Consider the following 15588-nt stretch of genomic DNA (forward strand, 5'->3'; position numbering starts at 1 on the left):
GCAACATCCAGTTAAGTCAATGTGAATTTTGATACTGGCTGAAATGGGTATCGGATCAAGCTGCAAAAACACTGCAAAGGAAACAGAAGTCATACAGAAGAAGTGAGTGAACAATGAATGAAAGTTCCTTTCACAGCTTTCACGCTTTGCAGTGCAGTAGCTTTGGATTTGGACAACGTGAATTATGCTTGAGGCAGGATTAGATGGACATTAACGAGAAAGCTCAGCATCCGTTTCGTTAACAGCGAGGTTCAAAACAAATGCTGAAGCCCAGTTCCAAACTGGCAAATTCACCCTCATCACATGGAAGCCCCTCGTCTCTTGCGTAGTCTATCCCATCTTCTCGCAGAACATACATGTCACTTGTCAGCTGGGTAACAAAGATGCGACAGGCAGTGGCAGAGTGACCGTCCGAGGGCAGCGTGCCCGGCTGCTCTGCTTTGCAGTTTAACGTAACTCTGTGAGGCCAGGAGCACCTCTGGGTGTTAGCGCCCGAGAGATACAAGTTGGCCACCTCGTACTTCTCAGGGCCAGTGTGCTGTTGCTGCAGTGTCTGCAAAACCCAAGCCCATCTGTCCATTCCTCTCCCTTCAGTCACGTTTACATTTTCCCTCAGAACCAAAATGGCCCTAAAATGACTCCTGAAAGGCACGTTTAAGCTGAAATGCCTGTGTAAAGATGGCAGTCACAAAAACCAGCAGCTTCCAGCAAGGCTGGTCACTGCCAAGTCCAGCCCCATCCACAGCACAGGCTATCGTCCTCCCTGCATCGCTGCAGAAAACCCTCAGCATGAAGAAGTACAGCACGGTTTGTTTTGTGTGCTGAGGTGGTGCCATGCAACACTCCAAGCACCTCCTCCTCGCTGGTCTGTGCTAATACACCCCCATGCTTCTCTTAGAAAAATAAACAAGATTAGAAAATATCTTAACCAGAACGTTTAAAAACCCACCAGTTTATTCAACTCTTATTTAACACTGGTTTCCCCTTTGTCCACAGCAGCTAGCACACTGGCCCACCTCAAAGGGCTATATAATCAGCTTATGTCATTCTCCCATTTTACAGCTGAGGAAACAGATGCTTCGGAGAAAGCACAATTTGCTCATTATCACACATCAAATCTAGGGCAAAACCAGGAATCAGAATACAGGCTCTTGGATCCAGGGCTGGAGCCCCTTCACTGAGCCGCTCAGCCTTGGTGAGCTATTTTACAACTGACTGAAGCACAGAAGCCCAGCCTAGATGGCAGAAGACGCCAGTGATAAACCAGAAGGTGAAAGCAGATACATATCCCTATGCTACCAGTACAGCGTCATTAAGGGAAACTGGTCTAACTCCACAGAAAGAAAATGATGTTTCTGTCTTCCTGTGCTGTGGCTCTTCTGAACAGGAACCAATGGCTGTAACTGGGACAAATCGCAAGCATAGATAAGGCCTGAAGAAAGAGGGAGACCACGTTATGGAGGTGTGAATAATTTACTCCAAGTAATGCTCTGATGCTAAGAGAAAACAGCCTTCAAGAGAGATCTCCACTTCTTGTCTCTTGCTCTAATCTGGGGAAACAAAAGGCAAGCGAGGAGTGGAACACCACAGCATACTGGGGGCCTACTCCCCTCAGAGGCAAGCACACGGCGGGAGGGGGGCAGCAATTCCATCCTGCCAGCTGCCACTGCTTCCCTGCCACCAGCTGTCTGGATGAGACAGGCCCCGCTGAGCCAGCGGCACCTGGTCATGGACAGACAAACCCATCTAAATCTAACCCCGCAAGAAGCGCCACCAAACGAGGGGCCCGTTCTCCACGCGCCCGGCAGTTCCACACCGCCTTGCTGAACTGTACCCCGGGGGACAGGGCTCGCTGTGACCTGACACGTACCAGTCGGTTCTGGAGCACTGGGGGATTACCGGGCTGTTGCACCATCAGATTAAGAGGGGGCTGTTCTCAAAAGTCAACATCTGGCTGCTGCTGCTGTTAATTTAAAACAAAAAAGCAAGCAGCCAAAGGAATCTAATGGAAGGATAACTTCAAGGTGAGGACGGTTCAATGTTGTATTTTCAGAGCGTTTTGTTGCAATGCAACATGCCATGATTTTTATTTTAATGAAAACAGGATCTGACTGGAGTTACTATGCTGCGAGCTGAGGCCCTCCATAAGCATAACCTGCATTTCCCTGGTTGACAAGTGCGGTTTAAGCACTGTACTACCAAGGTTCCACTGCCTTGGAGAGGTTTGGTTTATAACATCTCTCCACCAAAAAGCCCTCGCTAAGTGCAACTGTGGTTTCTTCTTCCGAGTCCACGTACCAGCCGATTCTGGGTTAGAACTCCAGTTTTGGAGCAGTTATCCAGGCAGGGCTCCCACATGACTAAGTGCAAAAAGACCTTCACCCCTCTCCATCTTAAGGCAAACAAAACCACTTTATACAAACCAGTCAGTGATAGAACTCAGTGAAGAGAGGAGCAGCAGAGGCTTGGCCGTAGGACAGAGAGCTGGAAATACTTTTTTTTCTACAGCAGTTCACTTCCCTGGGGTTCTGGGCAAAGCACTTAACTTTCCCCACAGTTACCCACTTGTACAAGAAGGATAGTTTCACACAGTTTCTTTCCTTGCTGAAAAGCGACTTGCTGTATTACAGAATTTAAAAGAAAGGGGGAGGCCTGAGGTGTAATTATGAAATATTTCTAAGCTCTTCAGAAAAGTCCAATGTGTAATATCCACCTTGACATGCCTAGCTCCGAACCCTGACACTGTGACTCAGGAGCAGCAGTTCCTATTGGTCTGCTAAAGCCAGCAATGACATTGTCATTAGCAGAAAAAACCTCCTGAGCGTACTGGAAAAGTATCACTGCATGGAGCACCCACACACAAATCACTCAGCATAGTCCAGTACCTGTCTATCATCAGCAAATCTCTCTATCCCCTGAGAAGAGGGAGGGAAAGAAAGACACAACTCCTTCGCCATGCCAGAGGGCATATTTTCTTCATCCATCAGGCTTACTACACAGTTAGAGCCATCCTGTTAAAATTTAGCAATGGGAATCTTAAAAGCTGCAGGCTACAGAGAAAGCACATTTTTGATAGCCCGGTATCTTCTCCCAATTACTCTTTGTCAGCTCACTCGCAAGATCCGTATCTCACTGAAGGTCAATGGTGGTTGAAAACATCCAGTACAGACTCATTCATGATAAGAGTAAAAATAATGAAGACATATCTGTCCCAAAACACCACACGTTCCAATCTAGCAGGAAGCCCAAATAGGATCCCTTTCTGACTTCAGCCAGCAGGACAAATGTCACAGTTGAGAGGGACAAGGAAAAGAAGAAAGGGAGAGCAAGAGGGATTGTGTGCTCTCACAGCAGCCTGTAACTGCTGTCATGTCATCACTCCCCTGAGCGTCTGCCCTTCTACCAAAGAGATCCAAAAAAGAACAGTCTCACACACTAACTAGGAGGCAAATGCCTAAAAACTCATTCGGGGCCTGAAGAATGGGAAAGGAAGGGACAGTCATCACCTTCCAACTCATTTAGAAGGGCAGACATTTTTATTTAGGGAGTGAGAACACTCAGGGTTTTAGCCTTGCCTATACTGAGGTGTTTGGGGTTTTTTCCTGTCTGAAGTCTTGTCACGACATTCAGAAAACCGAAATACAAGGAACAAAATAAATTATCACACTGGCATATACTATCAGCACAGAGGTATCACAACACAACCACAGCAGCACATTTTCAGGAGCAGGCGATGTCTTGACAGAGTCACTGAATTCAGCAACCGTCACGTCAAAGCGGATAAATACTGTGTCATGAAAACATAGTATGAAAGTCCAAAGACATCCTTAAAGCCCAGTTGCTGATGAACTCATTTCTCTGTGTTCTCCAAAGATGTCCTCTGCCACCACAGTAATCTCCTTTTTTTCAGGCAGGAGAACAGAACCTCTATTGATTTGACAGAAACTACCACCCAGTGAAGCCCAGCGCCCCTGGGCAGCATCCTGCACTCACTCTCTGGATGTCCCCTCAACTCATGATCATCTGTTGCTACTCAGCTTCCAAGATCCAGGAAGACCACTAAAACAGAAGGTATGTAAGAAAAGAGAGCAGCACAACTCAAGAGTGAAAAATAGCAAGTTCTAGAACCCAAAAGGAAAGGTAGAAAGCAGATATTTAGAACAAATTGTGTCAATAATGTTTTTAATAGGAGAAACATTAAGATTATGCAAGAGAAATTTCTTAAACCAGAAGACTAATAAATCTACTGCAGAGAACTTAAGTAATTTGTTACATTACTCTTTAAGGAGAATAATGGGAAATTCTTCGCCAAGGGATACTCTCTCATGGGAAATGAAGAAATTGCTTGCAGATAGAGAAGTCTCTGAGGAAGAGACAATTTAAGGACCTTAACAGTTCTGAAGAAAAGCTTAAAAACAGAGCGGTGGGGTTTGCGAACATCAGCCTCATTCAGCTCTCCTATCCCACAGTGAGTGAATGACATTAAGATACAGCCAGCACAGGACAAACAGGTGTAATTCAGGGATTACGGCTGGTAGAGATTTATTGGAGTCAAGTGGCTGGATACTGACACCAGTTAAAAGACAATCAAGTATTTGAAACAGACACGGAACAAAGCAGCGCAGCTTTGTAAAGGTAAATAATGTACCTTTTCTGCTTTGGATTGGACAAATGCCAAAGCGAAAGATCCAGTAGATGCAGCAGACCCAGGCTTTGGAACCACAATCCTCAGTTAAATAATTATTCTGCCATGAAATAAGCAGCAAGTTTCTGACAGAAAGAAGCTTGCATCTGCCTCTCCTGGAGAGAAGGGCCCTGGACGTCAGTGTCAGCGATTTTATCAGCATGTTAACAGTCTGAAGGCAAGAGGGAGCAGGCAGGACATCACGCTGTCAGGAGATACCACTTCGGCCAGCTGAAAGCACCGATCCATTCGAGACAGCAACAACAGCTCAACATCTGCCCAGCCAGACACTCCCAGCCCCCCCCCGACTCAGGACCGCCAGCTCTGAAGGCAAGAGGGAGCAGGCAGGACATCACGCTGTCAGGAGATACCACTTCGGCCAGCTGAAAGCACCGATCCATTCGAGACAGCAACAACAGCTCAACATCTGCCCAGCCAGACACTCACAGCACCACCCCGACTCGGCACCTGCAGCCACACAAGATCAGCTCCTCAGTCCTACTGGTAACACACGTATTCAATTTTCGGTAGGGTTCGTCTTCAGTCACATCACTGAACTGGTTCAGCTCACAGGGCAGCTGCACAATCTCTAGTGCTCACAAACAGTGAGAGCAGCCTGTTTTTCACAGTAGTCTGAAATGACTGTAAGACCATGTCCGACTCGGCACCTGCAGCCACACAAGATCAGCTCCTCAGTCCTACTGGTAACACACGTATTCAATTTTCGGTAGGGTTCGTCTTCAGTCACATCACTGAACTGGTTCAGCTCACAGGGCAGCTGCACAATCTCTAGTGCTCACAAACAGTGAGAGCAGCCTGTTTTTCACAGTAGTCTGAAATGACTGTAAGACCATGTCCAAACAGCAGCAAAACAGTTTCCTTCTCACTCTTCACTAGGCCAACAGCTGAAGCCACCACAGGACACAAGACCCTGACCGCGTCACCACCAAACCATTTTGCTAATAGCCACGCTTCTCCTCCCGATGCTTTTGCAGGTCATGCAAAATCAACCCTTTTCCCTCTAGACATCGGACATCTATGGTTCCCGTGAGCTTTTGTATGATCTGAGCATCTCTCAGCTAGTAACTGGGCTGAGGCACATTTCATGGAGATCACCAAGCCATTATCAGTAATGACTGACTTGGGCTGGAATTCACACTGCTGATTTAGCTGGAAAAGGTCTCAACCCAATATCCTGAACCATCCACTCTCCACATCTAATTTGTTCTGAAATTGCACCTCAGCGATCTGGCACCCCTGCCCTGCCTGCAGGATGAGCCTCTTCCATGCCAGTGGAACCCAGACCAGTTCTGACCATGCCAGGCTTACTCCAAGTGGCATCTCAGGGAGCAGGAGGCGCAGAAACGCTTCGGTCCTCCTCCACCCTTAACATGTATCAGTTAAGATTTAGCTGGCGCTTGTGCTACCTGCAGCTGTTCTGTGCTTAAAAGCAGAGAGGCAACATGCCTGGTCCTCCTCCGCCCTTAACATGTATCAGTTAAGATTTAGTTGGCGCTTGTGCTACCTGCAGCCATTCTGTGCTTAAAAGCAGAGAGGCAACATGCCCCCATTAAAGGGAGGAAAAAGAGGGCAGTCCAGCAAGGCAACAGCCGGAATCGTCACACATTGATGTAAAGCTCACATCAGTGCCAAGGCAATGCCCTCCCGCTTCAGGCACATCCATCCGTCTCTGCTACGGCCCATTTTCAGCTCTTGCTGCAAAGGCTTCGCTGACCTCCCTGCACTTGGGTTATAGATCATGTAGATTTGTGTAGGTGTTTTCTTGGTTTTGTTATTCTGCAGAACTAGAAGTCAGTCACCACACAGAGAAAACTGAAGTGAAGATTAAGGACAAGAGAAGAGAAAGAAGCCAGGTTTAGTGACCATAGCGCATTCTGTAGAGGAGCCGCTCTATAAAAGGACGAAATATCCATCCCACCGGAGCACATGTGCAACGCACACATTTCTGGCTACCAAGGTACTGTGCCAAACATGGCAGTAAATCCTCAACTGTTTGGCAGATCATCTCAACACAAACATTACTGAAACCAAGGAACAAATGCATCCAAAAATTATTTTTCTGGGATCTGCTTGCTAACATATAAACTCAGTAAAGATAATTCGAAGTAGGTTGGTAGTACGTGGAAATGCTTAAGTCAAAACCTTCCCCACCCCAAAATAAAGGAACAGTTCATCAGAATTTCTGCGGTCCTCCAATTCAATTTATAATCTGCTTGCAGAAACCAAAGCAGTATCTAGCCTAAGGTGCTAGCGTCGGTTCTGAATATGCACTCAAAGGATTCACTCACCAATTAACATTGATTCTTTCTGGTACTCTTTGCTGAGGTGGCAGCGCTGGGTCACACAGGACACGTATCTCTCCAGAACATACCAGCACATTTCATAGTAGAAAGGATAACGGAATTTGGCGTGCACCTGAAAGCAAGATCAAGACTGTCAGTCCATGGGGAAGGGGGAGAAGTTTGCAGCACAAGGGCCAGTCATCATTCTCATCGTGTTATCAAGAGCACAAACAGTACGCGGGAGGGGGAGGGGAGAGGGTGGGAGCCGAGTGAGATGTATGCCTTCAGCATACGAAATGAGGAGCCTGCCTGCCTGCCTGCCATGATAGCATCATTTCTTGGTTCACTAATTTGTATCCTCTTGGGGTGGTGGGAGAGGAAAGGGTTTGTGTCCTTGTGAAATCATGAAACTGATGGATGGCCCCTACGGTATTATTTACCTACTGTATCAACATAGGGTGGTCACATACAGATGTTCATCACTAAAAGTCAAGTTAAAATAAAGGTGTTTTTTATTTCCTAAACACTATGACATGATTTTTATCAAAATGGCCACGTTACCTAAATTGAGTCAAGCAGGAAACACATCTTTTTCAATTATGGTTGTCACAACAATTTGATTAAGCAAAAGAACACACAAATTCTTGATTATTGATAACTACACATTAAAGTAAAAATCCCTTATGTGGTTAACACTTCATCTTTTGGGAGCAAATCAGCTTTTGCCACAAACAGAACAGAAAAGCAGGATTTTGACAAAAGATCCTGTCAAGCTGTGCACTTTTTCTGACAGCTCAGACCTGTCGTTCTCACACAAAAAGCTTATTCTCCAACACTACCTATCTGTGAGAATATTTCAAATTAAAAAGAAAACAAAGTGGGTTTCCTTTCCCTCCAACACAGTTTTCAATCTACAAGAGGTCACTGTATCGAAGAAGAATCCGAGAAGCTCCTAAAACACGAGAACACACATACGTTTACTGTGATTTGTTAAAAAATGGATGCCATGCAGCTTCATGCGCCTGTAGCTACACTGCACACTTCCTTCTCCCGCTGGCACAGAGTGGGGCAGGCTAGTGAGCATGCCCTGCATCCAGCATGACAGGAACTGCTTTGAGCCATTCTACGATATTCACAGCTCACCTGGCCAAGAGGCATCCACCTGCCTTTAATGAAAGGCTGGACTGCACCAGGAACGAGCATTATCTCAGAGAGCCCATTTAAAAAAAAAACCTAATCCAAACCACCACCCCAGATCACCCCAAAAGCCCCATCTGAACAGAACCACTAACACAGCAGCTGGGAAGCCCCATTCGGCTCTGCAAAGCAGGCACCATCGGAACATCTGTGGTGCTAAATCATCCACTTGAGCCTATCAGTGAGTTCCTAGAATGCCCATCCTTGAAAACTGTCCCTAGGGCAGACTGTCACGAGAACTTGCCTCTGTTCCCAGGGCACAGGAAATGCAAACACTTTTAGCAGTAAAACAAAACAGATCAAAGGGAAAATGTGTGTTCCCCCTAAACGTATCATAGGGCAGGACGTAAACTCTCCAATGCAGCCCCCACAAGTTAAGATCTCTTAAACCCAACACAGACGTAGCTGGCAAATCTGAACTGTGTGTTGCTATGGGTCGTGCAGCCAGGGATGCTGCACCTTTTGCAACCTTTTCCTGAGGAGTTTGTCACAAAGCACACAGACCAAAAAAGGAAGAAGGGGAAAAAAAAAAAAAAAGAAAAAACCAACTGAACAACATCTCCCTCAATGTGAGAACATTTAACCCCAGGGCCTTTTTGCATCGGAGAATATTTTTCCTTTGGTTTAGTTATTTGTCATAAAGAAGAGATCGAGTCACTTATCACTATTACGGAGCACAGGGGAAATTAGCCATGCTAAAATATATGCTAATAAAGGAACTCAAATTTTTCCAAGAGAGCACTGCAGGAAACAAAATTTGCAAAGAATTGACTTACAAACAGGAAGCCGCCTTCCACCCTCAGCCTTCAAAACGTTTTCAGCCACATGCCTGGGAATATTAAAGACATCATTGCTCAACATTTGTTGACAGATTCTGAGCTTCACCAAATTTAGTTGTTACCAATGTTAATTCAATGTGAAAGACAAGGAGGCAATGCATGCAGTGCTCCCATTATGTATATCAATCTTTAATATTCAATTTGAGTTCCTAATTGCCTCACTATCAATGTTCCAACCCACAGCAAATCCCTCCATGCCTCTGTAATTCACTGTTTGCCCGAGAAGGCTCTGCTTTCACAAAGCTTCAGAAGTAAGAGCTACCCTAATGTAGCAAGAGATACCGTGCAAAGACCCACAGTGCCTCGTGCCAGGAAAGCACGTCTACAGTGCTTTAAAAATCTTTGTCTCTCATGGCTAAGTACAGAGGAGGACGTTCTTTACGACATCCTTGGACGTTTACTAACTCTAATGGATGGGAACTGCCTTATGTACGTGTCCACACTTTCTCCACTGACACTTATGGTCAAATGAACTCTTACAGAGGGGGGGGTGGAATAAAAGAAAGAACGAAAGAAATTAAAAATGTTCTGGGATGAATCTGAAGTGCAATATCTGATACAGACACTGCCAGAGGACTAAATCCCCCACCAGCAGGGAAATACACTGGATCATCTAATAGGCATTTCCAGCTCTAACTTCTGTGATTAATAATTTACAATCCACTGAATAAATTTTTTAATTATTCCTGTACAGCAAGAAAAATCCTCTCTGGAATATGATCCATTTCTTCAGTTCAAAGTGAAATTATTTTAGAGACTTATATTCCCCTCCAAAAACAAAACAAAAAAACCCTAAGCAAGGCACACATTTTCCTTAAGAAAGTATCAGTCTCTTCCACAATGAGCAGTAAAATCATTACAAACTCCACTTGTGTTTAATCAATCTAATCACAGTATTGAAAAACAATCCATGATTATTTACAGAATAATTAATCTATCCACTTAAACATCATCTTCCCTTCCAGAAAACAGCATCAGGAGCAAACACCCTCATCTGTGAGTGACCACCTTACGGATATATTTCGAGTGCTTTTGTCCCTACCCGTGTTCAAGTATTTCAAGGCAGTTAAATTTAGATGAGTTGGGAGGAAGTTTGACACGTTCTTCCTTTTCAGCCATCCCGAGCTGTAACACCCGGACGCCACAATGATGGATCTCTGCCCGCCGCCTGCTCTACAGTTACTCAAGCTGGTCTAGCAGCGAGCTCAACAGCTTGGCCTATTTGACTAGCTGTTAATTGGCCTCTAGGAAAGCCAGACTGCAAAATGAGAGTCTCCGCAAACTGTAAGGCTGCAGAATATTTGTTTACCTCAATTGCACATTAGGAGCTGTTTCCAACAATAGACATCTTTTTTATTACTCCTTAAAACTATTTTTAAATGGCTATAACCCTCTTAGAAAGTCTCCCAGGGATATGAGAAATTAAGCTAGAATAAGCATGACAAGTATATAAACTAGGCAATTTTATCAGGCTGTAAATCAGCATTACCATTTCAACCAGGTATTTATTCTTGTCTGCGCTGCTAAGACAATAACAACTACACCTAGCATAGAAATGACTTCGAATATCAGCAATCAAAGATGATTAAGCATTATATAGCAGGTTTAAACACAGTGAAACCTCCGTAAAATTGCTCTGTGCAGAATGAGGAGGGGAAACACACCTGTATTACAACTCGAGTGTGGCAAATTACTTTGTCAATCACATCATGTAATTTACTCCTGTGCTAAACACAATGGGAAGATCGATACTGATGAGGAACTCGTTTGCAGTACATTCATGCTGGCGGATCTGTGTGAACCACAGACTGCACGGGGTCTGCTTAGTGGCCAGTGTCTGAACGGAATTACTTCAACGAAGAAATTTGATTGGCAAAGTGAATAAAGTAGTACACTCTAGGATCCTATTTTGAAAACATTTCTCCCTTCAGGACTCCTGCATGATATTTTTAGGTTGGGGGGTGTGTGTGTTATTATTTCTAAATAACACTATTGACTTTCCTGCCTTTTATCAAACTTCTGCGTGCCTCAGTTGCATGGCTTACATTTTATGTCTAGAAATTCTCGTTATTCTTCAACTGTTCACAGCTGCCCACGAGCAGGAGTTTGGGATCACAGGTACAGGCTGTGCATAATACGTTGCTACCACACAGCAACATACAAGCGCTGAAGCTGTTTCTGTGAAGTCGTGGAAATTCTAGGCTGTTGGCTTTTGTCGGTCTTTTTTAAAGTCTTTTTGGAGGAAAAATGACAAAGGACTACACAGACCGTGAAGAAGCTCTAATCTGACAACAGTGAAGGCCTGGTTTGGGCCTTCCAACTGCTGCAGTATCGCTTTCCAGAAACCAAGAAGGTTCGAAGAGGCAGATACCCACCGCCAGAACCTACCCATAGGATCAGGGTGTTAGTGCCTCCGAAAAGGCGTTTCAATGTAACTGGCTGTAAAAGTTACCAAAGTATCTGACTGTTACAGGGAATTCTGCCTCCTGGTATACAAACTCAGGAGATCAAAGCTGCACCCAGCTTCCCAAGGAGAAGGGTCTGACATGAAGCACTACTGAGCAGTTACAACCCAAGGTGTGTGATCTGGGGTTGCTCAAGTCCTGGGGAACAAAATGTCAGCTTTTACACAGCTTCAGAAAAAAGAACATTTCCTTCCCATCTTCCATGTACACATCGACGGAAATAACTCATTTCTGGCACTGGCCTGTCCTCCCAGTCCCCTCTTCATTCTCCACACAAGTTGCCTGTGCTAGCATCCATCCAGCCACACAGCCCCTTAAGCGCCTGCAGCACATACACCGGCACGTATCGCTGGTTCGTGCGCACAGTCTCTCTGCAAACCTTCCTGTGCCTCACACCTTTGTCCAGCCACAGGGAGCCCTTCCTCCTGCCCAAGTCCCTGTACGCTTTCTTAAGGCACTTGATGTTCTTGCCTTGGGACACCTATTCAAAGCCAGGCTGAGCTCCGCTCTGGTCCCTACTTCTGTGCTCTGCTACACTCCCTGTTACAATTCCCCTGAATTTCGGCTTTTGTCTTCATCTCTTCCACTAAGAATTCATTTTTCTGCTTAATATTCCTTCTCGTCATTAAAATCACTCCAGGAAACCAACAGCTCCCACCACTGTTTCACAGTGTGAACCTCACCAGTCCTTGCACCCCCTGCGAAGTAAGGGAGGCTAGGGGGAGGGAGGACATCCTTCCTCTCACCGAGTCAGTGATGCATTTCAGAATAATATATATTTGCTTCCGGCCTGGGCACTCTCACCGCAAAGAAAGCCATCTGGGGTAAAAGCCCATGTGGAGCCAGAACTGTTCCCTCTTGTAAAGGTGAACTGTACTGGTGTCCAAGACATACCATTTTAAGATTTTTTTTTGGTGAAGAATTGCAACTTCCTGACATTTGCCAGTCCAAATCCCCATGAACACCACAGCTGGTGTCTGTGCCAGCTTAAAGTTCCACCCCAGACTCTCTTGCATAGTATTGAGTCGTTGTAGCAGAAAACCCTCCAAAGTATAGAAGAGGTCATTTCATCCACAACTTTCGTGCAGCTTTGTCAGTTCAGCCGTGGAGAGCAGAACCACCCCAGTCCCACCAGTTCTCCAGGCTCTGGTACCATTCCAGGTGTGCAGAGAGGGTGAACAGGGGGTTACCAGAAGTACTGCTACAAAGGTCTGTAAAGCACAGCATGGTTTTGTGCAAAAGGGAAGGTGTTTTATGGAAGTTTAGCAGGCAGACAAAGGACACAGAAGGGACACGTCTGTGGGAAGTGGGGTAAAACAGATGAGTAAATCCCACTAAAAACAGCCAACATTTGAATGTCTCATTACGTCACGTTTACCTCCTGCTTCAACGACTCTGACATGGAGATCCACTCAGTTCTTGTTTGTCCAAGGGGAATACGAGGGAAGGACTATGACAGATCATAGTCCCAAAGAACTGTTCAGATAAAAAGAGAATCAAGTATCCTTACCCTTGTTCTGTCCTCAATTTCATAGATGCGAAGCTGCATGGGAACATTAAAGCTATGCAGGATATTTCCACCAAACACCAGAGAATCTACTGGAGTATAAACCGCGTGTATCCACCCTAGAGAGGGAAAGCAAAGAGCTGAGAATGCCTTGTGCTATGCAGTATTACAGAGCAATTTATAACCAAATTTAACAGCACCATGAACCCCATTCTGCAGGGGCTGAGGGGTGACAGCAGTGGAAGTCAAACAGTTTGCTCGTAGCCACACATTGTAACACTAGTTGTAGCAGAACAACAGCATCTTTTGATGTACAGTCTCACAACCCTCTAAATTGAGTTCTTCTATTTATTCACGGAACAGTTACGGTGTTTACTGAGAGCATGCAAGCTTGTGACTCAACCACACCCATGACTAAGAAGTAAAGTCAGTCTGTTCAATACACTTGGCTCTCAGATGTACTTACTGGCACCTCCAGCAAGGCTGCAAATCATGTTAGCAGTGGTGGGCTACGGCTTAGAACTGGACTGAGTCACACCAAACTTCTTCCACACCAGCACCAGAGCGCACATCTTCAGATGGCAACAGCCTCCAACTGCCACCAGCCCTCCTTCAAAGGTGAAAGTTTCATGTACTATTATCAAATTCCTGAAGCAACCACAAAATCATTTTCACCGCAAGCCCCACATTAAGGGATTGAACATTTCTAGTATTGGAGCTGATGAGACTGTTCTGACCCTGTCCTGCAAGGGACTGAATTCATTTCACAGGCTCCAGAACGAGGGAAGAATTTTCTATCAGGATGAAAATCCAGGCAATTCAGGCAGCCACACACCAGCTCTTCTGCTCCGGCATTGTTTGCGTGGTATGTCGGCAGCTGAAGGACTGGCTATGCAAGACTGTAGCCTCTGATCTCCGCAGTGAAAAAGGAATTGATCCTGCTAATGATCTGGGACCCACAGAGACCTGACGCTTTTTTTTTCTCCCTTCTTTTTTAATGAAAAGCATTACAATTTATAAACCAGCAGACAGCAAAGCAACACAGGGGGCAGTCAATTTTCTCCTAACTGCGCAGTACTTTCCATTAAAGCTGTGGCAGCTTTCCTTCACTCCACGATCAGTGAGGGAGCCAGAAAATGCCATTCAGCCTAAAGGGTTCTCCAGCTCGCAGCCACGAAAGCTCTCCTCCGCAATGATCTTTAGACCATAAAGGCCTGCAAAGCTGTATCTGAGAAGTCCTTGAGCCACAGCAGATGGCAGAACTGGGGTTTCCTTTAAGGGCATATTGGTAGGAAGGAGAGGAAAGAAAATAAATCAGCACTCAAATTTTCTCCCTGGAAACGCAAGCTCATCACTCTGGATACATTTTTCTGAATTCCAGAATCACAGAACAGTTGAGGTTGGAAGGGGCCTCTGGAGGTCCAACTCCCCTGCTTGAGCAGGACCACCTAGAGCCAGCTGCCCAGAACTGTGTTCAGATGGTTTTCCAGTCCCTCCTGGGATGGAGACTCCACAACCCCTATGGCCAACCTGTTCCAGTGCTCAGTCAGTTTACAGGTCTGATTCCACATGACAAATGCGATGCATATAAAAAAGCAGGTGGCTTATAGCTCTGGCAGCTCTCGGTATTTCTGCATCCTTCCTGCTCCAGTTAGTATCCTTTCAGTTACAGAGTCACTCACAACGATCCAGCCTGTTTATTACTTCCAAATCAAGAACAACCATCTAGAGAGGATTTTTTCTTTTCAGGTAAGTGTAGCGTGGCAACTACATACATCAACACTATAAAAACTCTTCACAGCTGAAGAGTGTTTCACCTCACATGAAATATACCAGTCTGTACTAAGAGCAAACGACTGGAAAAATAAATGATCTCTCTGATCTTAGTCTTGGGGAAGGACAAAAGTTCCAAGGCTAAGGAAGCTGAGGCCACTGGGCAATCAAAGATTTATGTGGTTGGGGGAAAGAATGGAAACCATGTGCTGAAGCAAATCTGTTGCTGGATCCCCAAAGCTAACGTACTGGAAAGGTGCTGAAACACGGGGTCAGTCTATCACTGGCTCGAGCCAATGCCCAAACAAATGGTACCCCAGGTGTGACAAACCCTCAACAGAAAGATTAACGAACATGAATATGGTTTCGATCCTGTATTGCTGAAGAGCTGGCAGAGCTGCAAACTGAAAGTCTTCCATAAAGCATCTGAGACAATCTCTGGTTCTGTGAATAATGTATTTAATACCCTACTTACATTTATAATTCAGGCCTAAATTCATCTTACAAACAACTAGTACTTTCAGCTCCTAAATCCTGAACTAACTAAACACTAGGTCCTTCACGATGCACATATTTCTAGTAACAAGACTGAAAATACTGCTTTTTATGACACAGCTCTCAGTAGCAAAAGCCTGTAATAATGAAGCACTAAAATCCATCAGAGTTGGGAAAATAAAAATAAACCAGAGACCAAGCAACAAACAGAAAGCTGTTAACCGTAAAGTCCTTGGAAGTAAAGTTCCAGCCACAGCAGGGTGCAGGGGGACATCCAGGCACAGCTCAGAGATGGGTCAGGATGATGTCCATGGGTGCCATCCCT

At 45.3% G+C, this 15588-nt stretch overlaps 1 protein-coding gene across 1 annotated transcript in view; it reads right to left on the minus strand.

Moving 5' to 3' along the window:
* The window catches only part of LOC104499347 (lysine-specific demethylase 2B-like), a gene marked incomplete at both ends in the record, with an annotated part of 32798 nt that overhangs the window by 9923 nt on the left and 7287 nt on the right, over positions 1-15588 (minus strand). The window contains 2 exons of the mRNA XM_010142840.1: positions 6994-7120; positions 12999-13114. Of these exons, the coding sequence (XP_010141142.1) occupies positions 6994-7120; positions 12999-13114 (243 nt within the window). The remainder of the gene's footprint in view (positions 1-6993; positions 7121-12998; positions 13115-15588) is intronic.

Source organism: Buceros rhinoceros, unplaced genomic scaffold (genome assembly GCF_000710305.1).
Source record: "Buceros rhinoceros silvestris isolate BGI_N320 unplaced genomic scaffold, ASM71030v1 scaffold15989, whole genome shotgun sequence".
NCBI lineage: Eukaryota > Metazoa > Chordata > Aves > Bucerotiformes > Bucerotidae > Buceros > Buceros rhinoceros.